Source organism: Pyrgilauda ruficollis, unplaced genomic scaffold (assembly GCF_017590135.1).
Source record: "Pyrgilauda ruficollis isolate IOZ18807 unplaced genomic scaffold, ASM1759013v1 scaffold52, whole genome shotgun sequence".
In the NCBI taxonomy this organism is placed as follows: domain Eukaryota; kingdom Metazoa; phylum Chordata; class Aves; order Passeriformes; family Passeridae; genus Pyrgilauda; species Pyrgilauda ruficollis.
In genome coordinates this window covers 1,941,775-1,969,593 of record NW_024526822.1, presented here as the reverse complement: position 1 = coordinate 1,969,593, position 27,819 = coordinate 1,941,775, and the positions used below count along the sequence as shown (strand labels likewise).

The 27,819-nt window shown below is 51.2% G+C and overlaps 1 protein-coding gene across 1 annotated transcript; it reads left to right on the top strand.

The window, feature by feature from the left end:
- Positions 1 to 17,251: 17,251 nt before the first annotated feature.
- Positions 17,252 to 27,219, top strand: FEZ1 (fasciculation and elongation protein zeta 1). The gene is made up of 5 exons (XM_041480556.1): positions 17,252 to 17,494; positions 21,780 to 22,082; positions 24,924 to 25,020; positions 25,941 to 26,042; positions 26,941 to 27,219. Exons 2-5 carry the CDS (start codon positions 21,808 to 21,810, stop codon positions 27,217 to 27,219), a joined length of 753 nt encoding a protein of 250 aa, XP_041336490.1. The 5' UTR covers positions 17,252 to 17,494; positions 21,780 to 21,807.
- The last annotated feature ends 600 nt before the right edge of the window (positions 27,220 to 27,819 follow it).

Genomic DNA, 27,819 nt, shown 5'->3' with positions numbered 1-27,819 from the left:
ATATTGTGCATGAAACCTGAGAAACTGATTCTGCTTGATTTCACACAGCCCCTCCTGCAGAATCTGGGGTTAATGTATTGTAAGAAATCATCTTACTTGCTACATTTGAAGAACTTTTTCCCATCCATCTCCTTGGGTTTAACAAAGTCCTCCAGAGCTGTGGTGAGGGATGAAGCTCCCTGGAGGAGTGAGAAAGGAGCTGCTGAACTGTGGGAAATGCCCCCACCCAAACATTTCCCCAGAGCTGACAGGAAGGTCCAGGCAGCTGATGCTGAGGAGACCCACCATGACCCTGCAGGCAGTGTTTGTAAGGAGACAGAAAGAGGGTGTGATACTGAACATTTCTTTCCCTGTGTTCCAGGGGTTCCTGGGTCCACCTGAAGCTCCCTCTCAGTGCCACTGCTCAGTTCAGCTAGTGATGGTGTGCAGGGGCATCAGAAGTGAAAACTGATCCAACCCATCAGCCTGCTCCTTGTATGCCTGCCTCTTTTCCCAAGTATTCTTTGTCTTTGGCAGCAGCCACAAGCACCAACAAAATGCTTCTGACAGCTGAAGGTGCTTTTTTTGGTAATATTTGGGGGTTTTTAAATCATTTTATTGAGCTACACATATTTCCTTTCCCAACAGGTGATCTTTCTGGAGGAGGTTCTGATATCCTTTGTCAGACGGGTGTTGAGGGAGGGCAAAGAGAAGAGAGAGAAGAGTACACCAAGGGTGCAGAGGGGATAATGCTACTTAAACCCCGCACCACAGAGAGACCAGTGCCATGGTCTCTGCAGGAGGACCCAGTCCATTCCCCTTCCCACTCACCACCAAGATCCCTTGTGCTCACAAAAGAGGTTTTTAAGACAAATGCTTTGGTTCTGGAAAGCTACAGGGGCCTTGGGACCTCTTGAAGCACAATGGCAAACCTCTCACCTTGATTTTCAGAAGGACATCCAGGAAGACCTTGAAGAAATCAAAAACTGTTTTGCAGCTCAGGCAAGTGACTGGAAGGAAAATCAAAATGCTGAGGGAAGTTAATTGATGTCAGTTTATGCTCACAGGTACTCCTAGGCCAGTCCTCACAGGACCAGCTGCGTGTCACAGGCACATAAGGGCACAGAGAATGCCAAGAAGGGCAGTAGCTGTGGAAGCATACCTCTGGATCTCAGAAAGCCTCCAAATATTTGATGGATGATAGTAGTTTCTTGGGAAGAGACGTCCAAGCTGGAAATAAATGGCAAGGCAGAGTTACCTCCTCCAAGAGTTTAGCATTGAAAGCCCTGGGTGTAGGTTTTCCTTGATGGGAGCACTTCAAGGAGTCCAACAGATTCAGGAACATTGAAAAGGGAATTTTCCTGTGCTTACTCGCTGCTTCCATTCAGACAAGCTCTGTGCATGGCATTGAGAGTACAGCGTAAGAACTCGTAGGCGTCTCCTGGGATGTCAGGTTTAAATTCTCCTATGACTAAGAAAGAAGTTAGTAGTTCTCCCCTCACAGAAGGAAAGAAAACCTGTTGAAGCAGCTGAAATGGCTTACATTTGAGGTCCCTGATGACAGCCCTCGGCCGGATGGCAGTGGCTGAGGAATACAGGACCTTCCGAACATGATCTTCCATGATGCACATCATGCAGAAACCCTGCTGACTACCTGAGGGAGGAGGGAATCCTCTCAGCTTAGCAAAACAATCCCCAGTGGAAAACCTAATGGAGGTCTTGAAATTGTAAAGACTCTCTACTCCTCTTCTCCCAAGGTGCCAATGTCCTGACAAGCCCAGGACATTTCAGTGCATAGAAAATGTTCTTCAGAGGGAGGCTAAACTGGCACAAGTTTTCTGTGCAATAAGCCAAGAGAGTTCCACTCCAAGGGACAGAGACCCAGGAAGAGGTGCCTTTCTGAAGATGAATGCACCTTGACAAGACAAGTGGCTTTTAGTTTGGGTGTTTGAGGAACCTAAGCTCCTGGGGCTTACAAAGAAGGGCTGCTGTTCTCCTAAACCCACCTGCACATTCTGGGAATCCTTAGGATGAGCCCGAGAGATTTAAAAGGAGATATTTCTGAAAGTACTCACAGAACCGGCTGTGCTGACGAGAGAGCAGGTAATTAGCCAGGGGGGGAGTGTATGTCAGGCACTGCAGGATGACGTTGAGGTAGCAAGTACTACCAAGGTTGTAAAGTCCTGCTCCAGGTCTCCGTTTTTGCCGCCAGTCCATGCAAATCTTCTCCGGGGGAAAAAGGGTCTTTTGTGGTGGAGTCATTCCCTTGCCAATGACTGCGGGCAAACAACATTTGAAAAGAGATGAGACAATAGGTGAGGGAGACAGTAAGCCGGGGTCAGGGGCAGCAGGGGAAAACGGGGGACAATGGGGGAGAGGTACACTTTTCCCTGGGTAATGGCCAGGCAGGGCCCAGAGAGTGGTGGTGAATGGTGCTGCATCCAGCTGCCATCTGGTCACTAGAGTGTCCCCCAGCGATTAGTGTGGGGCCCAGTTCCTGTTTAATGTCTTTACTGATGATTTGGATGAGTTGATCAAGTGTAGCCTCAGTAAATTCACAACCACACCAAATTTGGTGTGTCGATCTGCTGGAGGGTAGGAATGCTCTGCAGAGGGCTCTGGGCAGGCTGGATCTATGGAATGAGACCAGCAGTACGAGGTTCAACAAGACCAAGTGCCAGGTCCTGCACTTCAGTCACCCCACAGAGCACTCCAGGATGGCAGAGTGCTTGGAAAGTGGCCCAAGAGAGAGGGACCTGGGGGTGCTGGTCAACAGTGGCTGAACGTGAGCCAGCAGTGTGCCCAGGTGGCCAACAAGACCAACAGCATCCTGGCTTGTATCAGGAATGGTGTGGCCAGCAGGACTAAGGAAGTGATTGTCCCTCTGGCACTGGTGAGGCCACACCTCAAGTGCTGTGTGCAGTTTGGGTTCCTCAGTTCAGGAAAGACATCGATGTGCTGGAGCATGTCCAGAGAAGAGCAGTGAAGCTGGGGAAGGGTCTAGAGCGTAAATCCTATGAGGAGCAGCTAAGAGAACTGGGACATTTTATCCTGAAGAAAAGGAGGCTCAGGGGTGACTTTATCACCTCTGACTACCTGAAAGAGGTTGTAGCCAGGTGGGGGTTGGCCTCTTTTCCCAAGCAACAGTCAATAGGACAAGAGGATACAGAGTGTGGAGCTCTCCCAGGGGAGGTTCAGCTTGAACATCAGGAGGAATTTCTTCACAGAAAGAGTGATTAGATATTGGAATGGGCTGCCCAGGGAGGTGATGGAGTCACCATCCCTGAGGTGTTGAAGAAAAGGCTGGATATGGAGCTTAGTGCCATGGTCTGATTGACATGGTAGTTTTGGTCAAAGGTTGGACTCAATGCCTTAGAGGTCTTTTCCAACCTAATTGACTCTGTGATTCCATATGTGAATATTTAATTGCTGAGTTCACTATATGACACCAAGGATGACAGCTCTAACCCCCAACCCAGAAACATCAGGGGAAGCCTAACACCCTACTGCCATCTACTGATAGGGAAGCACTTCTGGAAAACAGGCTTTTCCCCTGCTTAATCTGACAAAAATCCAACAAATCCACACTGATTTCTGGGCCTCAGGCTGCCTTCCTTTCCCTCTAGAGCCTCCAATTATCCGATCTTCACTTTTCCTGGTTGTAATGTGATGAAAACAAGCAGCACCTGGGTTGGCTGCTCTTAGGGAATGCCCCAGAATTCACTCCAGGCTGTCAGCACATCAACACTTGGGGATGCAGCAGTGGCCATGTCCGTGGTCTGTGGGCATTCACGAAATCCAACCCAGCTGGTGCAAATGTTACTCAAAGAAGTAATTCCTTGTTGTAGCCATTGCTCCTCAGGTACAGAGTGAAAAGCTATGGATGACAAAGGATATCAGAACCTCCTCCAGAAAGATCACCTGTTGGGAAAGAAAATATTTATAGCTCAATAAATTGATTTTTTTAAACCCCAAATGTTATCCAAAAAGCACCTTCAGCTGTCAGAAGCATTTTGTTGGTGCTTGTGGCTGCTGCCAAAGACAAAGAATACTTGGGAAAAGGCAGGCATACAAGGAGCAGGGGAAAGAGCCAAGTTATCCCAATGGCCAGCCCAGTCCAAAAGGGTTTTTGCTGGCCCACTTCTCAGGATACCAAGCTTTGGACAGGTGAGCTCACAATCACCAGTGACAGTTCCACATCTCTGCCACTTTTGTGACACAGGGCAGCACACATTGTTGGCCCTGTGGCCATCACATCCTGGCAGCTGGAAGTCACTGAACCACCCAGGTGCTGATGCTGAAGGGCTGATGATGGGCCAGCAGAGCTCCTGCTGCTGCCAGAGCAGTCAAAGCCTGCTAAGGGCTGTGACTGAGCTTTGGAATGAAAGCTTCAAGCAGTAAAAAATGTCTTTGGTTCCTCCAAAGGAGGACTTGGGTCTTAAACCTTGTGTCTGCCAGCCCTCAACTCTCCAACCCCCCTGGACTGGTGATTGGCAGGTGTGTCCTTGCTGTCCCCAGCCCTGGATAGACAAACCCAGAAAAGGCTGCAGTGCTGAGTCTTGGCCCCTCCACACTGCCCTGGTGGGTCCTGGCTACAGTCCTGTCATAGCTGTGGGTGCCCTGCATCTCCTGGGGTGATGCTGGGCATCAGGAAGGTGGGATCCATCCTGTTCCAGAAGTCTTGGTTTGCCTCACACTGGTGGGTTGCCCCTCACTGTGACAGCCAGTCCTGCTTCTGGCCAGGACAGGGGATAATTTTTGTTGTACCCAGAGGTTATCTGGGTTTGTTAACCCAGAGGTTATTTATTGCACTTTTCCCTGGGTAATGGCCAGGCAGGGCCCAGAGAGTGGTGGTGAATGGTGCTGCATCCAGCTGCACTTCAGTCACCCCACAGAGCACTCCAGGCTGGCAGAGTGCTTGGAAAGTGGCCCAGGAGAGAGGGACCGGGAGGTGCTGGTCAACAGTGGCTGAACGTCATTGCTGGGGCAGGGGTGAAGGGAATCTCTTCCAGGGACAAGGGATTCCTTCTGGTCGAGAAAAAGTGTTGGGGTAGCTGGTATTGATTATTGTGACAGGCTTTCCATGCAAATCCTTCTTTTCTCATACCTTTTACTATTAATAGTGGCACTGTTAGTGTTAGTTTTCTTATCTCATTGCTGTTTCCAGTAAATTGTTCTTTTCTCAACCCATGATCTCTGCCTTTTGTGCCTCCAGCTGGAGGCAGAGGAGGAGGGGAAGCGGCACATGGTTTTGGCAGAAATACTAAATTGGAGAACACTAAACCATGACAGAGCTGTGCTGCAGAACATTAAACCTGCAGCTCTGTGTCTCAAGGCTTCCAGCTGGGAGGTGGAAATACATCAGCTTGCCCAAAAAGCTGTTGAAGTGGAGCCACAGAGCTGGACTGATGGGGCTGCCGTGCTTCTCAGTGTAACACGGGCACTCATGATGCCATTTTAGGTTTTGCCTTTTTTTCTTTTCTATGTACTCTGTATTTTTAACATTTGGAGCTCTGTCACCTATTGTGTTAGTGGCTAGTTTTCCCAGTACTTTTCCTTGGCCTTTCCCTAGGCAGAAAGACAAATTCCAGAGTTCCTAACCCCAGGGGTACAAGGCCCCTGTGCTATTTTGATTCTTCCAGGCTACCAAAGTTGAGAACAACTCTTGAGATACATTTCATGGACAGAACACAGCCAGTGCAATGGGGAGACTCCAAAGAAAGAGCTTGACCTGGGAGGGAACTGAATCACCACTTGTCCTCCTAATTGGTGATTTTTACCAGCTATACTAATTTCCTAAAACCTTTAAAAATGTCCTCACCCCTGTGGGGGTGGGCGTCTTTCCATAACTGCCCCTGAAGGCCTTCAAATAAAGATCCGCTTTTATATTTCTCCTTACTAAAATGATGTCGAGTTGCATTTCCAGGTTAAAAAAAAGGCAGCAGCCACACCATCACAGAGGAGGAAGGACGAGCACTCTCACCCTCATCATAGCACACTGGGACCTTCTCATGATGAAATGATGGTGAATGGAGAGATTTTGGTTCTCTAGAAGCCCTCTATTCCAGTTGCTGCTGAAAAGGCAAGAGCCACCCACGTGCTGTGGATCAGGGACACACCATGCCAGAGCTCTGGGTTTGCACAGAGCAGAGCTGTCTGTTTGTGAGCTCAGCTCTCATCCCAAGCCAGACCATGCTGGTCTGTCCCTCTCAGTGCCAGTGGCTGCTCTCCATGTCCATTTCTGTGACAACACCATAAATAACTTCTGTGGACCAGAGAGGGAGCTGTTCTGGAGGGGTCCGTGACACTTGGTTCACAAGGAAATGCATCCCTGTGGGCATCACCTCAGTGTGGCCTCAATTCTGTAAAATTTGAGGCATGTTTGATCAAAAAGCAATGCTTCAAAAAAAGTCAATGAAGTCAGCAAGAGAGAATTTGTGCTGGATTTCTTGATATCTCTAGTGTTGGTACCTTGTGCTGAGTGTGAGCTCTGGCAGCAGAGGATGAATGCCCACAGTGCCAGCTGCCAGGCTGGCCATCAGCTGGGCGAGGACAATGGAGGGAATGACCTCTCCAGGAGCAGATGGCAGTGGGATTGAGATGGACTGATGAGCAAAAGGGATTTTAATTGTCCATTTTTCTCCCCCAGTCTTTCTTCTCCTACCCATGTCCTCATTCCACTTCTGGCCCTACAGAGAGGAGGGCAAAGCTGAAGGGGGGCTGGCAGAGCTCTAAATTAAAGGATGGGTTCTGCCTTTATTTCACTCCAAGGTTCACAGCCATAGACTTCTATAAAAAATCTCCATTTCCACCCCCAACACCTCAAGGGCTTTAACTGAGCTCAGGGAGGGACCTACTCCCTGCCAAGGGGGCTAAGAGCAGGCATGAAGGGCAAGGGATGGGGAGGAAAATGGAGGAAAAGCACTGAGCTGGAGCAGCCCCAGGCAGGGTGTGGAGGGAGATCTTTATCCCTGGAGATGCCCAGGGGCTGGAAAAGGTGAGAACTCCCATGTCCTGAAGCTGGGTGCACCAGCAGGGCTGGGCTGGGGAGAGATCCCCCCTGCTCCGGGGCAGAGGCTCAGCAGAACCCAGCAGTGCTGGAGTGAAACACGAAGTTTTTTCTCCATTTCTTTTTCTTTTTCCTTTCTTGAAATTTGTCAACAACCTTTGCATGAAAAAGGTAAAACTGCACAAGTAACTCCACAGTCCCAAAACACCAAAATGGAACAAAAGCAACAAGGAAAAAGAAACATCATCAATATAAACATCTACACTGACCCTCCTTCACTTTTCTTCCTCTTCCATTTTCCTCCCTTGCTTTTTCCCTCCTTCTCTTCCTGCCCCCTTCCTCTCCCTCATTTCCCTTTTGTTCCACCCATTCCCTTTTCTCCCTCCTTTTATTTTTTTTCTGCTTTTTCCCTCCTGCGTTCAGAACTGTGGAATATCCCAAATCTACCTGGGGTCACCTCAGATAGGTTGAGATGGCCCCAGTCCTTCAAATCAATGACATCAAAGACTTCAAATAAATTTGGAGACAAGAATCGGGGCAGGATTTGTTCAAAACACCCCAGCAGGCTCAAAACTTCTGAATATTTATTGCAATTAATTAATTAAACAACACTGTAATGCATTATATGTACATAAAGCATGGTTTCTCCAAGGATGTTTCCCTGTGGATCCCAGTATGTTTCCCACTTCTCCAGTGACCAGGTTTTACTTTAACAAGGTGTGAAGTGCCATGGAAGGCCAGCTGTGGAAATAAATCCTGGATTTTGGCATCATTCTCACGTGACCCCATTGTTTCCTCATCTCACAACCAAATACTCCAAAATATCCCCCTTGGACAGGGCTCCAGGGTGGAAATCATCTTATGAGTGCAGCTGGGGCACACAGCATCAGTGCTGCTCCTCGCCCATGGCAACAGAACCTGGCCCCCAAACGTGACAGGGTGGCCACAAGGGAATGTTCACCTCAGTCCTGGGATGGTTGCCAACAACAGAACGTGGCCCTCAGACCAGCTAATACAGCCCTATGACATAACCAGGTGGCCCTTGGAAATAACAACGTGCCAGCGAGGGAATTTTACCCTCAGCCATGGCCAGGTGCCGCCCATGGAGTTTCCTTCTTTCCCTGAACCCCCCAGATCAAAGTAAGCACTTTGATTTAAGGAGTACCAGGTATTTATATTTGCAGGGAGAACTCTGACCCCTGCAAGGGCTTATTTGATGGTTATTTTCAAAGTTATTTTCAGGCCCTGGTGTTCACTCCTGCACCTTAATTCGTGAGAGCTGTGCTCCTTTGGAAGCAGTGAAAAGAATATGGAATATTTTGGGTCTAATCTAAGGGTATTTCGCCCTCATGCTGATTCCTGAGTCCCCATGGAGCAGCCCTGAGGTCAGGGGCTGCCATCCCTCATGTGGGATCACTGGCTTTAATTCACTCAACTCCTCTCACAGAGATCGAGGTAGCTGCAAGACACCTTAATGCACATATCCCCCCACTGGGGGGTGACAAGGGGGGAAATCCTCATAACATCATTTTAGGGGATGATAGCAGAACATTTTTTTTTATCTGTAGAGTTTACTGTTGTAATGGATGTTTGCTTTCTTGTTCCTTGATTTTCATTAGCAGTTTCATATTGCTGCACCTCCAAATCCAGCTCAGATCTGAGGAAAAGAGGGAAAACCCCAAAGCCAGAGTTTCTCAGATCTGCTCATCAAAAGGGGTTTAGGAAGAGGTGGCCTGGTGCTGATTCCAGGTTATCATCAGAAAATCCTCAAATCCTTCCAAATTCATTTTACCACAGTGGAATTTTAGGGATAAAGGTACATAAATTAGTGATGTTAAAGGTGAGTTCTTGCCAAGCTTTGCCAGCATCCAGCTCCAGATGCCCCTGGTGTTTAGGATCCCCAGGACCATCCCACACCAGGTACCCCTAGGAAGGTACCAGTGCTCCTTGGCGAGCTGAAAATGAGCCAAAAACCTGCTGGTTTGGGTTTCAGAGTGAAATGTGAGCTCCTTCTGGGAGAACTTGAGTGAAATCCATCCAATGGACAGATGAGGAATCACCCTGGAACTTCTCCAGGTTCCTGGTTGTGGGTTGCTGCCCTTGGGAGTAGTGGAGCCTCCTCTTGAGGTGTTTGCTGGTCTGGTCACCAGCATCATCACCACCAGCATCATCACCACCATCATCATCATCACCAGCCCCCTGCTCTCCTGACACAACATTCTGTCTGTTCTTTGCAGTTGACAGAGGTGCCAACGACAGCTGGGGCGTGCCAGATGTGTTTTAGTAAGTCCCACAAGGTTGGGGTGGGAAAGGGGATTCCACCACCCTCATCTCCATCAGGGCTTCTCTGGTGCTGGGCTGGGTCTCCCAGAGCCAAAACCCCCCTCAGGTGTCCTTCAAAAAGGCTGAAAAGTCCTGAAATGGGTGGAAAATATCCTCCAAAGGTCTGGAGGACTACACCTCAATAGTACAGAGAATAATGATGGAATGGGAATAAACCCAATTATTCAGTTATTTTATCCAGAGCTGTGGCGTTTAGGGCTCCATTTGCTGCCCACACAATACTTTGACAAATGGTTAATATCTTGTTCTGATCATGAAACTGTCAATAATTGCTGATTTGTACCATTATGGGGGAAAGGAGAAAAAGGGGTCTGAGTGATATAGGAGGCAAAAACTGGCCTCTGAAAACCCACTTAATCATTTAAATTGGTCATAGAACATAATTTTTTGGGCCATAAAAGTGTGTCCATCATTAATTGTAGCATTTATTAACAATAATTTGTTAATTAGGTGTTGGCACTGCCTCCTTAAACCTTTTTCTGGTTTTTGCAGCGATCCTCAGGCCTTGAAGGATTTTTTCCCTGGATCCAGAAAGGTGAGTGACAACTCAGCTACCTGCCCAAACCCACACAACTTCCACAACACAAAGATTTTCTTTAAAGAAAAACTGGATTTTTACACCAAACCTCCCAAAAGATCATGAATTTTTTTAGGTCTGAGTTCCTGCTGCTGCTCATGCAGTACAGCCAGCAGGGATTTCAGGGTGTTTTGAGCCAAAACTCTGAACAGGCAGAGCTGCTGCCCAACTGCTGGGGAGAGCTTGGTGCTTTCTGGGGCTGCACCCTCTTTTTATTCCCCCATTTTTAAAAATTCTGCACAAAAAAAAAATGTTTGTAATTCCAGACTGATCGTGCTACTCTCTCAGCACAGAGGATGCAGCTGATGCCTTAGCATTTATTTTCTATTTTTCATCTATTTGTAATCCTGCAATTCTTTAGTGTAGAACTCTAAACTCCACACACAGTGGGAGCTGCTGCTTCCCCATTTGGGGCAGACACAACAATTCCTCTCCAGGCCTGGCAATCAAGGACACCTCACTGCCTCAGGCCTGAGAGATAGAAACAAAAGGGAGTTGGGGCAGCAAACTTGGGGTCAATGACTTCATTAGCTGAAGCTGTAATTGGAAGATTCACCCCCAAAATGCAAATTGACCAAACTTACAAAAGTGTGAAACCTCTAAGTCCATTTTTGGGTGTAGCCCCTGGGGGGGTTTGTCTGCCTGAAATGTACCTGAAGGCTCTTCAATAAATAGAACTGCTTTTTATTCTCTTAATTTGGTCTGGCCTCTGTTTTTAGGTAGCCCCCAAAAGGTATCACACCCAGTGACATTTTTTGAAGGTGCTGGGGTAGGCCTTTTCTAAATTATTCCTTGGAGAGCCTTTCATTCCCTTGAAAGGGGAATGAAATTCCCCTGGTTGGTTTTTCCTCAATTTCCTCCATTTTTGTCCTCAATTCCCTCGGTGTCTTTTTCCTCAATTTTTGTCCTCAATTCCCTCAGTGTGTTTTCCCTCAATGTTTCTCTTCAATTCCCTCGGTGTGTTCTTCCTCAATTTCCTTAATGTTTTCCTCAATTCCCTTGCTGTGTTTCCCTCAATATTTCTCCTCATTCCCCTCGCTGTGTTTCCCTCAATGTTTCCCCTCAGTTCCTTCAGTGTGTTTTTCCTCAATTTCCTCACTGTTTCCCCTCAGTCCCCTCGCTGTTTTCCCTCAATGTTTCTCCTCAGTTCCCTCCCTATGTTTTTCCTCAGTGTTTCCCCTCAATTCCCTCCCTGTGTTTCCCTCAATGTTTCCCCTCAATTCCCTCGGTGTGTTTTTCCTCAATTTCCTTAGTGTTTCCCCTCAATTCCCTCGCTGTGTTTCCCCCAATGTTTTTCCTCAACTCCCTAGCTGTGTTTTTCCTCAGTGTTTCTCCTCAATTCCCTCGCTGTGTTTCCCTCAATGTTTCTCCTCAATTCCCTCGCTGTTTTTCCTCAGTGTTTCTCCTCAGTCCCCTCGCTTTTTCCCTCATTGTTTCCCCCAATGTTTTTCCTCAACTCCCTCGCTGTGTTTTTCCTCAATGTTTCTCCTCAGTCCCCTCGCTGCGTTTTCCGTCATTGTTTCCCCTCAGTCCCCTCGCTTTTTCCCTCATTGTTTCCCCTCAGTCCCCTCTCTTGTGTTTCCCCTCATTGTTTCCCCTCAATTCCCTCGCTGTGCCTTTCCTCAGTGTTTCTCCTCAGTCCCCTCGCTGTGTTTTCCCTCAGTGTTTCCCCTCAGCCCCCTCGCTGTGTTTGCTCCCTTCCCCAGGTCCGGGAGCCGTCCCCGCGCTCCGGGCCGGCCGGGCCGGCGGTGCCGGTGTCTGAGGGTGCCGGCGCGGGCTGCCCGCGGGGCGGCGGGGCGGGCGCGGCGCGGGACCTGCTGCAGCAGTGCCTGTGGGCCGCGGGCATCACCGAGCAGCTGCTGGAGGCCGAGGCCAGGCGGGACCCGGGCAGCTTCCAGCCCTCCGTGCCTTGCTTCAGTGTCCCGCAGATCGCCCCCAGCGGCGCCCAGCCGGCCCTGGGCCAGCAGCTGCTCCTGCAGCCCTTCGTGCAGCACCTCGGGCCCTTCTCCGGCCTGCCGCTGGGCCTGGGGCCCGCTCAGCCGCGGGGACAGCAGGTGACGGCCACTGCCCTGCCAGCGCCGCAGGTCGTGCTCCTGCAGCAGGCAAGTGCAGCCCCTGGAGCGGCGACCCTTGCCGGGGCCACTTCCACCCTCTCCGGGGCCACCTCCTCCCTCTCCAAGGCCACTTCCACCCTTTCCAGGGCCACTTCCATCCTCTCCAAAGCCACTTCCACCCCCTCCAGGGCCACTTCCATCCCCTCTGAGGCCACTTCTATCCCTTCTGGGGCCACTTCCATCCCCTCCAAAGCCACTTCTGTCCCCTCTGAGGCCACTTCCATCCCCTCCAGGGCCACTTCCATCCTCTCCAAAGCCACTTCCATGCTCTCCAGGGCCACTTCCATCCTCTTCAGGGCCCCTTCCACCCTCTCCAAAGCCACTTCCATCCTCTCTGAGACCACTTCCACCCTCTCCAGTGTCATTTCCACCCTCTCCCAACACGCTGTTGTAGTTCTGTGGTTTGAAGTTCTGGTTTTCAGGTTGTTTTTTGTTTTGGTTTTTTTTTTTAGTTCTTTTAGTCTTGTTTTTGTTTCTTTAAATTCCTCTGGATTTTAATTTTGCTAATTCTTTTAATTCCATATATTTTATTCTTATTTATTTTAGTCCTGTTTCTTTAGCTCTTTCTTCTGGGAAGGGGGAAGAAGAACAGGGACAAAGATCCCAATACTTGGGCTTTTATTTGGCTCAATCTTCACCTCCCTCCATCGACCCTTGATTTGGGGCACACACCCCCATTTCTGGGGTTCAGACCCTGAGAAGGGCAGCTCTGCAGCACATTCTTCAAATCCTGGAGTCCTTAAGTTTGGAAAACCCTTGCAAATCCTCAAATCTGACCCTTCTTGTCCTTCCTTGCAGCCTCTGGTGGCAGGGCCAGATAATCCCTTTCTCCTCACGTATTCACACCAACCTCAAGCAGTTTTTGGGTTAAAAAGCAGCAGATTTAAGATGTCTTCAATTTTTTTGCATTATTTTTCACCCTCTCCAGGTGCCGCAGAGGATCATCCTGCAGGTGAAGCAGCCGGGCCCCACCACACTCGCCCTGCTCCCCAGCCCAGCCTCCTGTGTCCTGGGCAGCAGCCAGGGGCCAGGGCCACCAGCCCACAAACCCACAGGCCACCCCCATCCTGCCACCCTGTCACCCTGCGGCCACCAGCACCCTGCAGCAGCTGCACCCCAGCACAGCAGCATCGCCACGCCCAAGGCTGTGGGAATTGAGCTGTGGCACGCAGAAAGCTTCTGGGGCCTGCAGCCAAAATGGGGGAAACTGGACTCTTTTGTTTCTTATTTTTAATAAAACTCTTGATGGAAAGTGCCGTAAGAATCCACAGTGAGATTATTTAGTGTTAAGGCTTGAGTTTAAACACATCCAAAGCTTGTTTCATGTTTGCAAGATATCACCCTGGTTCCTGAGGAGAAGAAAACCTTCTCCAGTGTTTCTGTCCTTGTTTCTGCTGGGAAGTCAGGGGGTCCTTGTGCCATCCAGCAGCCCCTTCAGGTGAGGAGCTGCCTTTCCTGGCAGAGTTCTTTGTTTTTGAGTTTTTCCACTTTGTTCTCAAGGTTTTCTACTTTATTTTCCCTATAAAGTTGTCCCATTTTCTCCTCCTTCTCAGTTTTGTCCTTCATTTTCCATTTTTTTCTCCTCTAATTTCCATTTCCCCCTATATATGCAAATTTTACACCTTCTTTCCCAGCTTTATCCCCTATTTTCTAGTGTTCCACTTTCTCAGCTTTCCCCTTTTTACTTCCAAGTCCTCCACTTTACTTCCAAGATTTTCCACTTTTTAACTCCAAGTTTCCTTTTATTTCCATTTTTTCTCTTTCAAGTTTTCTCCCTTCATTTCCACATTTCTCCACTTTGTCTCTAAGTTTTCTGCCCCCTTTCCAAGATTTTTCCTTTTATTTCCACATTTTTTCTCTTGATTTTTCAAGGGTTTTTTTCCATGTGAAAGCCCAGGAGAAACGCTGGGACTTCTCTTGGCACAGGCAACAGCTATGGGTGATGGAGCAGAGGAGGAGGAATTCAAACTGAGAGACAGTCTACAGATAAAGACGGTGAAAGAAATACCCTTGTGGCATGCTACAGGGTCCAGAAGGAACACCTGGATCAACAGTGACAAGATACCAGACAGACAGAGAGCAGAAATACCACGGAGCTACAGGACGCACAGGGAACAATGCAAAAATGGTATCTGAGAGCTGGACAGAAAAACACAGCAAATGAGAAAATAGCCACGGGCAGAGCGAGGGAGGACCGAAAAGATGGGGACAAGGTCAGGGCGAAATGGGAAAAGCAGGTACAGGGGAGAAAAAAGAAAATTAAATGGGAAAGGGGAGAGAAAAGGCAGCAGCGCCCCGCGGGCCCGTCGCTGCCCGCAGCTCTTGGTTTGGAGCTCCCGGGAGCCGTAACGAGTCCAGGCGCTCCCTTCTCCCAGCGCTCGGCGGTGCCGCTGCCCCGAGCGCACGCGGGTGTCCCACGGCGGGCGGACAAAGCTCCGGCGAGATGGGGAAGCGCTCACCGCCAGCCCCGGGAGTGTCCGCCTCCTCCAGCCCCGCCTGTACCGGAGCCGCGGCGGGTGGGCTGCGGCTGCCGCCCCGCACCCCCGGCGGGCCCGCGGACACGCCGCCCCAGCCGAGGGGCCGCTCGGCTCACCGGCTCCGGCACCGCGACCCGCGCCCGCCGGTGCCGCCGCCGCATGGAGTTCCCGGGGCTCAGCCGCGCCGTTCCCGGGGCTCGGCCAGGCTGTTCCCGGAGGTGTTTTAAAAACTTTTTGGTGCTCGGCCAGGGTGTCCTGGGTACTCCGCCAGGCCGTTCCCGGCTCTCGGCCGTTGCCGGGGCTCGGCCGCTGCTGCCGGTGCCGCCGGCAGGAGCACCGCGGGGACACCGAGCTGCAGTTCCACACTTTGGCCGCTCGGTGGCAGCCGCGAGCGTGAGAACTGCCCGGCGCTGGGAGAGCCCCGGGAGGGCGGGGACAGGAGGGGACACGGCGGGGACACAGGAGGGACACACACGGCGGGGACAGGAGGGGACATGGCGGGGACACAGGAGGGACACACACAGCGGGGACTCTGGGGGGGATACGGGGGGCACACACACAGGGGACACTAGCGGCACACGAGGGGCAGGAGCATTCCTGGCCAGCCGCAGGAGCAGCTCAGTCTGGGGGAGCATTTCCCCCAGCGGCTCAGTGGGCTGCTCCTGGCAGAGTCCCCGGGCACATCCCCCAGCTGGCTGGGGCCATCCAGCCCCCTTGGCACCTTCTCTTGGCTGTATCCATCCCCTCTTGGAGCTGATCCTTTGTGCCCTCCTGCTGTGAAGGAGTGTTCTGACCCAGAGATGGGGTAACTGAGAGGTGTTTTAAAAACTTTTATTCCATTTTCGCTCTCATGAGAAGGGTGAGACAATACAGATGTTATAATTCACACCATCACAAGCAGAAGCCAACTATTTCCTAATTACAAAACACTATAAGCATTTCTTGGCCTAAAAGCTTTAGTCACGATTTTCTACAAATGCAGAGCAGAGTGAGCGGGGCAGGGGTAGAGGCAGTGCACCCCAGCTGTGGCTGTGACACTGGGCTGCAGCTGTGGGAGCTCCCCCAGGGCTGGGACAAGCTCCAGGAGCTCCTGGACTCGCTGGTGCCCAGGCAGGCAGTGGGCAAGGTGGAGAGACAGCTACTGGGGAGGAGCTGGGCAGGGAGGTGAGTTGCAGAATCCTCCCGAAGCCCCAGCTGCAGTGTTGGCTGAGTTTGAGACAGTGGCAGTTTGGTACAGGGCAGAGACTGCAAAATGAGCTACATCCCCTTCAGTTTTAACCACTCCACTTTCACCAATAAGGAGAGATGAATGTGAGAATATAAGTGAAGAATAACAGAACAGGTGTGAATGGTGCTGGGTGCCCCTGCAGGTGGGGTGACTGCTCCTAGAGAACAGCAAGTTAAACAGTTGATTTAACTTTATTATTCTTTATTCTTTATATTTATTATTCTTTATGCTTTATTATTCTGCTGACATGCGTTCCACACTGAGGCTCTCTCTTCTCTCTTCTCTTCTCTTCTCTTCTCTTCTCTTCTCTTCTCTTCTCTTCTCTTCTCTTCTCTCCTCTCCTCTCCTCTCCTCTCCCCCCTATTTTTTCTTTCCTTTCTCTGTGCCAGTTGGCACCATTTTCCACCCTCCCAGTCATCACCCTCCTGCCTTGGTCCTTGCCATGTTGAGTCAGGAATGTGAATATTTCATTCCTGTAAATGCTGGGCAGTGTTGCTCACTGTTTGGCCAGGCGTTTCCTCCTCTGGTCCCCTGAGCAGGATATTGTCATTATTTTGTCCATTTGTAGTTTCAGGTGTGACAAGGATTGATCCTGCCTCTCTGGCTGACATGACATGGACCACCCAAGGGATTTGGGGCAAGGGCTGGAGGGACAGGACCAAGGCAATGACAGAGGGCAGGGCTGGATGGGATTTTGGGAAGAAATGCACCCTGTGAGGGTGGGCAGGCCTGGCACACGTATCCTACAGAAGCTTCTCCATCCCTTCAAGTGTCCAGGCCAGGTTTGATGGGGCTTGGAGCAACTTGGTCCAAGCCCTGAGAACAAAATGAGCTTTAGGGTCCTTGTCCTTCCCAGCCCAAACCATTCTGGCATTCGAGGATTCTTCGGCACTGAGCCAAAGCACACGGTGCTCCAGCCAGGACTTGGCAACATTTCATTAAACTTAACAACAATAATTTCACAAACTCTTTTGAGGATTTTTTTCCTTAATATGAACAACTTGAAGCCATGTGCCAGAGGAGAAACCCTTCTCCTGCCCTGCTGCATGGAAAACCAGCACGGAGAGGGAGCAGGCAGCTGCAGGCAGCAGAGCCTATTGAGATCTGGGAAACTGAGCTCAAGCCCAGATATTCCACTTGGCTGTGAACTAAACCCAGATTTCAAAAAGAAAAAAAAAAAAAAAAAAAAAAAAGACCCAGCATATATGACAACATTCATTTAAGCAATTGTTTAAATATTAGCAAATTTAATTTATAAGCAAAATTTGAAAACTTAAAGCTGAAAGAAAATTACCATAAAAAGCTGCTCATTTCTTGTGATTACTATTTTATTTTTTGAGAGGAAAAAGGATTTTTATTTTCTAATTCCCTTTATTTTTATTTTATAATTTTTTATTGGTTTATTTTAGAAAAGAAAAAATCTCCGGATATATGACTTGACCTTTATATAATCTTTTTTTATATTTCCTATCCATGAATTTCTATTGTCATTTCCATGGTTTCCATTATTTTTTCCCTTTCTCCCTCAGTGTCAGCGACACGCGCAGACCCGCGTGCATACACGAATGGATGGACACGGCGGGGTTCGAAGAGATTTTTAGGGATCGGTGAAAGGACGGACCCCCCTCCCCGGGATCAGGGATGACGTCACGGCTCCCTTGACCACCATCCGCATCCCCCTTCCCGGTGACGTCACCGGTCCTCCCCCGCGCCTGCGCAGTGCGGGCGCAGCACCCCCGGCGCGGCGCGGAGGATGCGGGGCTGCAGGTGGGTGCGGGGCTGGGGGCTGCGGAGGGGCTGGGGGGGCTGCAGGGGGGCTGGAGCCCCGGGGGGCGGTGAAGGGTGCGGGGCTGCAGCCGGGGGCTGCGCCGCTGGGAGCGCGGTGCGGGGCCGTGCGGGAGGGGGCTGTGCTCGCACACTGCGGGGGCGTGCTGGGGGGCTTGGGGACGCGGGGTGTGCCCTGCGGGCGGCCGAGGGAGGGGCGGCGAGCGCAGCGAGGGCGTGTCCGTGTGCGTGTGTTTGTGTGCGTGTGCGCGCAGCGCTGAGCGCGTGTGCGAGGGATGAGCGTGTGTGCGAGGGATGAGCGTGTTCAGATGTGTGTGCGTGTGTGCGACGGATGTGCGTGTTCAGATCTGTGTGCGAGGGATGAGCGTGTCCAGATGTGTGTGCGTGTGTGCGAGGGGTGTGCGTGTGCAGATATGCACGCAGGGCTGTGTGTGCGTGTCCAGATGTGTGTGCATGTCCAGATGTGCACGCAGGGCTGTGTGTGTGCAGATGCATGTGCAGGCAGATGTGTCTGTGCACACGTGTGTGTCTGTGCAGATGCGTGTGCACGTAGATGTGTATACATCTGTGCAGGTGTGTGTGCATGTCCAGATGTGCACGCAGGGCTGTGTGTCTGTGCAGATATGTGTGCACGCAGATGTGTCTGTGCGTGTGGTGTGCATGTGCAGCTGCAGGGGCACATGTGCAGACACGTGGATGTGTGGGGGTGTGTGCAGGTGTGTGTGCACGCAGTGTGGTGCAGGTGTGTGTGCAGGTGTGTGTGCACGCAGTGTGGTGCTGGTGTTTGTGGGGCCTGCAGCTGGCTGCTGTGGGCACGGTGGGGCCCGTGGTGCATGTGGGGGAATGCAAAAGTGCACGGCGGTGCACAATGTATGCGAGGGGATGCAGGCATGCACAGGGCTGCACAGTGTGTGTTTGTGCATGGCATTGCACCTGGGCATGCGTGAGCGCATGGCTGCACACACACTCTGCTGGGGATGCGTGCCTGTATGCACTGGGGCATGTGGGGGTGAATGTGTGTGCAGCCCAGCACATGTGCACCACTGCAGCACACAAGCACACGCATGCACCACTCTGTGCATCTCTCTGTGCATGGTGTGTGTGCTCATGGGGAGCACCGGGCCCTGTCCTGTGTGTGTGTGGTGCAGGTGTGTGCAGGGCTGGGCTCACCTGCACGTGAGGCACATGTGCAGGGTGTGCATGCACAGGGTGTGTGCTGCAGGGCTCAGGGCACCAGTGGGGCACACGTGCATGGGGTGTGGCTGTGATTCCAAACCCTTTCAGGGCAGGTTTTCCCCAAAGCCGTGATGGTTGTGCTCCCCTCCCCAGGGAAGCGTGGCCGGGGCTGGGGAGTGAGCTGGGGTGCTGACACCTGTACTGGGCTGCTCCTGGCTTACTCCTGAGTTACTGCTTGCTTCCTCTGAGGCTGCTGCTAGGATGCTGCTGGGATATTGTCAGTAATCTCCTGAGGGAGTAGTGAAATGCTGTCAAGGCACAGCTGAGATGCTCTGAGGTGCTGCTGGGATGCTGCTGAGATGCTCTGAGTTTACTAGGATGTGGACAGGCTGCTCTGCAGGCAACAGTAAGGCACTTGCAGAGTGGCACTAAGCTACTCTCAGGATACTCTGTGGGTGTTACTGGGGTGCTGCAAAAGCTCCACTAAGGTACTATCAGGCTGCTACTAAGATACTTGCAGAGCTGATACTGAGGTATTCATATGAAGGTACCACTGGAGCAGCTCTCACAAGGTTACTCTCAAGATACGTTCAGGTTGCTTTCGGTGTAGTTACAGGGCAGTAAGAAAATACCTGGATAACACTCTGCACTACCTGAGGATAACAGCTGTGTCCCATTGCACCACTTATAGGATCCTATCAGCACACTCCTTATCTACTACTGGGATACTATCAGGGCGCCAGGATGCTCCTGGGATGCTCTTGACAGAATGAGGATATTTCTGCCTGTGCTAGTACAACATCAGGACAATGCTGAGCTACTCAATGCTGAGCTGCTGCTAGGATGCTCTCAGTGTAGCACAAAGGTACTATCAGGATGTTGCTAAGATTTTAGCAGGATAACACTCCAAAGTATCACTTGGCTAATTGTAAATGTATTGCTAATGCTAATGAGTATTACTAATGAGGCACTACTAAGATACTACAGGGTCACTGCTAGGATACCACATTACTGGCACTACTGTGATAGTACAGGATGTTCTCACAAAGCTCCCAGGGTGCTGTCAGGACAGGGTCCGTTTTCAGGAGGATGCTCTCAGGATAAAAGGGCAGTTTTCTGCAGGATACTTCCAAGATGGTGCAAGGGCACTAGAAAAGATCGTGGCAAGATACTTCTGGGATGCCATCAAAGCAACACTCACATTTTTGGGGTACTGACAGCACATTACTGATATTTTCAGGCCACTTGCTTAGTAGTGATATAGTGTCAGATTGATTAGTGCTCTTTTCTGACTCAGTGATGGGGAAACTGAGAGGTGACAAAAGCTGATAGGCCAAGAAACACTTGCAGTGTATGGTAATTAGGAAATAGCTTCTGATTGTGATGGCATGAATTGTAACATCTGTATTGTCTCACCCTTCTCATGAGAGTGAAAATGGAATAAAAGTTTTTAAAGCACCTCTCAGTTACCCCATCCCTGGGTCAGAAAAGGCCATAATCTGACAATACTGTATAAGGATACAACTAAGATACTACCAGTTCAGGGAAATGGATAGTGGTATGACATTTTTTACATACCATCAGGGTAGCACTAAGCTGCTTGGACCACTATCAGCACTTTGTTGCTACTAGTAAATTACCACTAGAGTAGTGCCACCATATCAGAATATTTCTTCTGAAGGTAGCACATCCTGTTGGGATACTGCCAGGATACTACAGAGATACTATTGGTTGTGTAACAGCTCTGGCAGCAGGGTTTCAGTGAGCACGGCAGCAGCAAACGCAACGGGGAGCTGGCTGTTGTAACCTGTTAGTAGCCTGGTGAGGGAACGGGGAGCTGGGTGAGAGAACAGGGAGCTGGGTGTTGTAACCTGTGAGTAACCTGGTGAGGGAACGGGGGGCTGGCTGTTGTAACCTGTGAGTAACCTGGTGAGGGAACGGGGGGCTGGCTGTTGTAACCTGTGAGTAACCTGGTGAGGGAACGGGGGGCTGGCTGTTGTAACCTGTGAGTAACCTGGTGAGGGAACGGGGGGCTGGCTGTTGTAACCTGTGAGTAACCTGGTGAGGGAACGGGGGGCTGGCTGTTGTAACCTGTGAGTAACCTGGTGAGGGAACGGGGGGCTGGCTGTTGTAACCTGTGAGTAACCTGGTGAGGGAACGGGGGGCTGGCTGTTGTAACCTGTGAGTAACCTGGTGAGGGAACGGGGGGCTGGCTGTTGTAACCTGTGAGTAACCTGGTGAGGGAACGGGGGGCTGGCTGTTGTAACCTGTGAGTAACCTGGTGAGGGAACGGGGGGCTGGCTGTTGTAACCTGTGAGTAACCTGGTGAGGGAACGGGGGGCTGGCTGTTGTAACCTGTGAGTAACCTGGTGAGGGAACGGGGGGCTGGCTGTTGTAACCTGTGAGTAACCTGGTGAGGGAACGGGGGGCTGGCTGTTGTAACCTGTGAGTAACCTGGTGAGGGAACGGGGGGCTGGCTGTTGTAACCTGTGAGTAACCTGGTGAGGGAACGGGGGGCTGGCTGTTGTAACCTGTGAGTAACCTGGTGAGGGAACGGGGGGCTGGCTGTTGTAACCTGTGAGTAACCTGGTGAGGGAACGGGGGGCTGGCTGTTGTAACCTGTGAGTAACCTGGTGAGGGAACGGGGGGCTGGCTGTTGTAACCTGTGAGTAACCTGGTGAGGGAACGGGGGGCTGGCTGTTGTAACCTGTGAGTAACCTGGTGAGGGAACGGGGGGCTGGCTGTTGTAACCTGTGAGTAACCTGGTGAGGGAACGGGGGGCTGGCTGTTGTAACCTGTGAGTAACCTGGTGATGGAATGGGGAGCTGGGGGAGGGAATGGGGAGCGGGGTGTTGTAACCTGTGAGTAGCCTGGTGAGGGAATGGGGAGCTGGGTGATGGAATGGGGAGCTGGGTGAGGGAATGGGGAGCTGGGTGTTGTAACCTGTGAGTAACCTGGTGATGGAATGGGGAGCTGGGTGAGAGAACAGGGGGCTGGCTGTTGTAACCTGTGAGTAACCTGGTGAGGGAACGGGGGGCTGGCTGTTGTAACCTGTGAGTAGCCTGGTACTGACGGGCAGCTGTCCCTGCAGCTAAGGCAGCACAGGGGTGTTGAGGAGGATGGAGGCGCCGCTGGTCAGTCTGGAGGAGGAGTTCGAGGAGGGGCCCGCGGACGATGGGGGGTCCCTGCCGCGCCCCGCGGACCCCGCGCTGGCCGAGCTGGAGAGCTTCTCCGCCGAGATGATGAGCTTCAAGTCCATGGAGGACCTGGTGCAGGAGTTCGACGAGAAGCTCACCGTGTGCTTCCGCAACTACGACGCCGCCACCGAGGGCCTGGCGCCCGTGCGGGGCCGGCTCCAGGCGCAGGAGGAGGAGGAGCGCCTGCAGGATGAGGAGTGAGTAAGGCCCCCCTGCTCCTGGGGCCACTTCCCACCCTGAACCCCCCCACAGGGCAGGCTACCTCCCAGCGCTGCAGCACGGCCGTACTCCGTGTAGTATCCTGTGAGTAAGGGTCTGCGTGCCACCTTGCATGCTGGCAAGGTACAGCCCACGTGCAGCTCGGCCCCTGCATCACGGCACAGTCATGCAGCAGTGTGGAATAGCTGTGTGGTATCTTTTGAGTAGCTGTGTAGTATCTTTTGAGTAGCTGTGTAGCATCTTATAAGTAGGCCACCCTCGAGCCTGCATGCATCCTGTCACGATCATTAAATACTCCTCTTTCCCAGAGCATGCACACAGCATGACTGTGCAGCACTGCAGAGTAGTGGTGTAGTATCTTATGAGTAACATCCCCATGGCCTGTTGCACCTCCTTGTGCTCTTCTGTGAGCCCATAACATGCAAATCAGCCCCTGGACTGTGCTGTGAGTATACAGCACCTTGGAGTAGCTGTGTAGGGTCCTTGGAGTAGCTGTGTGAGGTCCCTGGAGTAGCAGCCTGTGAGGAGGAGGAGCAGTGTGTCCCATGCAGGGGACCACAGCTCTGTCTGTGCAAGGAAAGCTCCAGGAGTTGAACATAAACCTTGAGTAAGGTGTGAGTAGAGTCTGGCCACCCCCTCTGTGCCATGCTAGGGGATGGCCAAATTCCCTAGGGTCAAATTCCCCCCTAGGCTCCCCAATTATTATTGTGCCTTTTGTGTTCAATTCTACAGTTTCCTTAAAAACCCTGTTTTGTTACAAAATGCCATTTTTTCCTGCAAGTCCTTGTGCTTTCTGCTCGTGATGATCACACACTATCACATTTCTTTGGATTTTTTGTCTGTTTTTTCTGTGGATTTTTTGTCTGTTTAATTGGGATTATTCCAAAATCGCTAACCCTTATTCTCACCAAGCAAAGGGGTTGCATTCAACCCAAAAAGCCCCAAATCTGTTGGTTTTGTTGGTTTGTGTTTAGGTTTTTTCCCCCAAACCCACTGAGGCTGAAATGATTTTTGCAATTGGTCGAATTCATGGGTTTTCAGAGCAAAATGCAGCTTGGCTGCGCGCCGGGGCTGCCGCGCTGTCGCCGCTTTGTGCCACTTATTGTGTCTTTTTTGGGTCACTTTGGGCAAAACAGGGCTTTTTTTTTTAGTCTTCTTTGAATGAGCCCTGTGTGCAGGCCGGGGGAGGGGCCATGGCCTCACAGGCACTGCATTTCCAGAGTTTTTAACCATTTCTTGCCATCATGAACTCAGAAATCACTGCTGGTCTTGGCCTGCTCCTGTGGGGTGCTGGTTCTTTAAGAGCAGAGACGGGAAAAAAAAAAAAAAAAAGGCAAATTTGGGGGGATAATTACTAATTTGATGTTCTTTGTTAAAAAAATAAGTATTTAAGATTTGGCATCCGCATTTTTGTACGTTAATTTGTGAAATCTGTAATTCCAAGGGGAATTCAGCCCTGGTGAGAAGGGAAATAGAATAAATCTCAAAAATGAGCAGTTTTGGGGTTGGAAAAGGGGCAAATGGTTTTGGGGTGATCGTCAGCATTTGGATGTGGCACCAATTGGACTGAACCCCCCATTTCTGATGGGAAAATGGGGGGGGGGCTTGCCTGAGATGGAGAGAAAATTTCTAATCTCTTTCTGTGCCTTTCCCCCCATTTTTGACATTTTCCTCCCATTTTTGGCCTTTTTCTCAATGTTGCCACTTCTCAGCTCTTTTTTCCCATTTTCTGTCTTTCTCCTCCATTTTTTCCCTTTTCTCTACTTTCCCTGCCCTTTTCTCAATTTCCCTCCTCATTCTCCCTTTTTTCTTACATTTTCTCTTTTTCCCCTTTTCCCTTTTATCCTGATTTTTCCTTTTTCCCTCTTTTGGTCCTTTTCCTATTCCCTGTTATCTCCTCTTTCCCTTTCTTCCCTTTTGTTCCTCTTACTCCATTTCCCACCATTTTTCTTTTCCCTCTTTCTCATTTTTTCTTCAGTTTCTCCCCTTTTACCCAGATTTTCCTTCCTCCACTTTTACCCAGATTTTCCTTCCTCCACTTTTTCCCCTTTCACCCCTTTTTTCCATCTTCTTCTTTACCCCTTTTTTCTCTTTTCTCCTGTTTTCCCCCTTTCCTTTTTTTTCCCCTTCCTTCCCCTCTTTTCCTTCTCTATTTTCTCCTCTTTTGGTCACTATTTCAGGAAGGAATTTTAGGGTATTTTAGGTGTTGAAAAGTGACATTTTGGGACCTCTGGGGTGTTTCAGTGAGGGCGTTGGGACGGTGGCATTTTGGGGGTATTTCAGAAGAGAATTTGGGGACAGTTTGGGGTGTTCCAGGGCAGCATTTTGAGGTGTTTTGGGGCCTTTCAGAGAGTCTTGGAGCTTTGGGGCTGCTTTAAGATAATGTTTTGTGCCACTTCAGGGCATCATGGTGCTGTTTTTGAGTGGCATTTGGGGACATCTAGAGATATTTTGGGACATTGCTGTGGCCTTTTGGAGTGTTTTGACAGCAGCATTTCAAAATGACATTTAGGGGGCATCTCAGGTGCTGGAGCAGTGTTTTTGGGCACTTTGGGATATTTCAGGACAGGATTTCATGATGCTATTTTGAGAAGCTTTGGGGTCTTCTAGGACAGCATTTGGGGTTTTCTAGGATATCATTTGGGGTGTTTTGGGATGTTTCAGGCATCTCAGTGGTTTTTGGGGATTTTTGGAGGTCATTTCAGGATGTTTCTGGGCTGTATTTCGGGATGTTTTGCAGCATCTTGGCGTGCCATTTTTGGGATGTGTCTCTGAGATGTAACATTTTGGGATCAGCACTCACCACTGCCTCCCTGCAGGGTCTGGGATGCTCTGACTGATGGCTTTGCCCCCCGGAGCTCCCCCCGGCCGTGGCAGCTCCCTGGGACTGAGCCCCTCGACGGCACCGACCCCCAGGTACGGCTGTGACCTCCCCACGTGATCCCCTGAGTGTGATTGACAGCTGTCAGTCAGCCCCGAGGCTCAGCGACCATCACGCACTGCAAACCACCCAAAAAGGGTTGTTTTGGCACCTGGTCTTTGCCAGTTTGCCCCCATGCCACGGTGGGGTGGGTGTTTTGGGGGTTGAAAATGAGTTTTCATTTGTAGTGAGTTTGTGCTGTCAATAGCTGCTTTTGGGGTTGTAAAAATGTCCCAATATCCATGGAATTGAACCCATTTGGATGTGTTGCTGAAGGGGGAAGAGAAGATAACTTCCTTGGCTTATTTTCTGCTAAAAAGGTGAAAAAAGATGGTGAAAGGTGGGAAAAAAGAAGCTGCCTCCTCACCCAACATCTCCATCCATCCGTTCCCTGGCGGTGTTCCCCTCTGCCATGTCCCCACCTGGTGTCCCCAGCCTGTGTCTCCATCAGAGCTCTCCCATTCAGCCCCACCAGCCCTCATCTCTCCATCCAGCATCCCCTTGTGTCTCCACCGAGCATGTCCAACCCCACTCTCCATCCAACACCTCCATCCAGCACACCTGCACTTCCCCCTGTCTTCTTCCCACTCCATGGCTCCATTCTACAACTCTCCATCCAACACTCCCTGTCCAACATCTCCATCCACCTTCTGGCAATACCTCCCCTGCAGTGCTGTCCATTGTCTGCAGTGTCCCTGCCCAAAGCCCCATCCAGCATCTCCATGAAATACCCTCAATCCAGCACGTCCCATCTGATGTCCACATCCAGTGTCTCCCCATGCCACCCCCGTGTCCCCCTGAGCAGGGTGGTGGCTGTCCCCGTGCCAGGGCTGGGGCTGTGTCCATGCTGGGGCCATGCCCACACCAGGCTGGGCCTGTGGTGCCACCAAGGCTGCCCAGCCTGTGTCTCCTGCAGCTCGGTGGGAAGGAGGAGGAGGAGGAAGAGGAGGAGGAGCTCACTGAGAGGAGTGAGCAGGACTCTGGGATCAACGAGGAGCCGCTGCTGACAGCTGAGCAGGTACCCATGGGCCTCTGGAGCCCTGCATGTCCTCCAAAAGCCAGGCTTGGCCACCTCGGCCCATGACCACGAGCTGAAAGCACAAGAAAAAGGCAAATCCTCATCCTTGGGGTGTGGCATGCAGGACCTGGAATGTGGATGTAGACAGAAGTGGGGGCTGTGGGGGCTGATGTGGGATTTGGCTGCACGTGGGAAGGTGGGCTGAGGGTGCTGCTGTACAAAACGGGGGGCATGGGGGGAAGGATAGAAGTGTGGGGGGCAGAGGGGAAATGCAGCTGCAGGTGCTGGTGTGGAGGCAGGGTGCAGATGAGGGGTGCAGGGTGCAGGATGCAGGGTGTAGATGTGGGGTGCAGGATGCAGGGTGCAGATGAGTGGTGCAGGATGCAGGTGCCAGATGTGGGGAGGGGGATGTGGAGGCAGCAGCAGGGTGTGGATGCAGATAGAGAATGCAAGTGCAAGTACAGGATGCAGGAGGAGATGGGTGCAGAGAGCAGGATGCATATTTAGATGTGGATGCAGGTCCTCAGTGTCCATGGAATGTGGATTTGGATGTAGGTGGGAATGTGGGATGCAGATACAGGATGCAGATAGAGGACCCAGGGTGCAGATGGATGTAAATGCAGGTGCTGATGCAGGATGGAGGGAGCAGAATGCAGATGCAGGATGAAGGGGAGGATGCAGAATGCTGATAAGGATGGAGGATGGACAGAGCAGGCTGCAGATGGGGGATGAAGATAGAGGATGCAGGTGCAGGATTAAGGGAGCAGTTGCAAGTGTGGGTGCAGGGCAGGAGTGCAGGGAGCAGGTGCAGGACAGTTGCAGGTGTGGGTGCAGGATGTGTGGGGTGCGAGGCGCAGGTAGGATGCAGGTGCACATGGAGGTCACTGATGCCCCACAGGTCATTGAGGAGCTGGAAGAGCTCATGCAGAGTTCACCTGACCCCGAGGCTGACCCTGAGGGTGAAGAGGAAGAGGAGGAGGAGGAGGATGAGGAGGAGGAAGAAACCAAGGCTGATGCTGAAGGCAAAGGTGGTGGTGGGGGCACGGAGCCCATCCTGCTGCGGGAGCTGCATGCTTTCTCCCCTGCCTTCAACAACAACTGCTCCCACGAAGGTATGGCCAGCAAAGCCCAGGCCAGTCACTTTTTGGGGACGATTCCAACCAAACTGGACAACTGAGTCTCTCCAGGCCTCAGTGCTGGCTTGCTCTGGGACTTGGCCAGAAGGGCTTTTGGCAAAAACTGTGAAGAACACAGGGATCTGGCTTTCGGTGTGGAAAGGCACGTGGGGTTCACCAGGAGGGCGCTCCACGCACGTGAGATTTGTCACTGGTAGCGTGGGCTGTGTCACCAGCAAGCCCAGGCACTTCACTCATTGCTCTGCTCTTTATCTCACTGTGCAGGTTACTAATCACACCATGTCACTAATTGCACCATGCATGTCACTAATTGCACCATGCATGTCCATAATCACACCATACATCTCACCAGTTGCACGATGCATGTCAATAATTGCACCAGACATGTCACTAATTGCTCCATACATGTCACTAATCACACCCTGCCTGTCGCTAATTGCACTGTGAATATCACTGAGTGCACCTTGCATGTCTCTAATCGTGCCAGGAAGTTCATTAATTGCTCTGGGCACATGGTTTATGGCCCTGAGCATATCAGTAATTGCACAACGGGTTTATCTCTTGTGTCTCAGAAAATGCAGAGCCCATCTCGCTCAGCACGAGATGCATTTTAATGGCTGCAGTGTGTGTTTCACTGACTG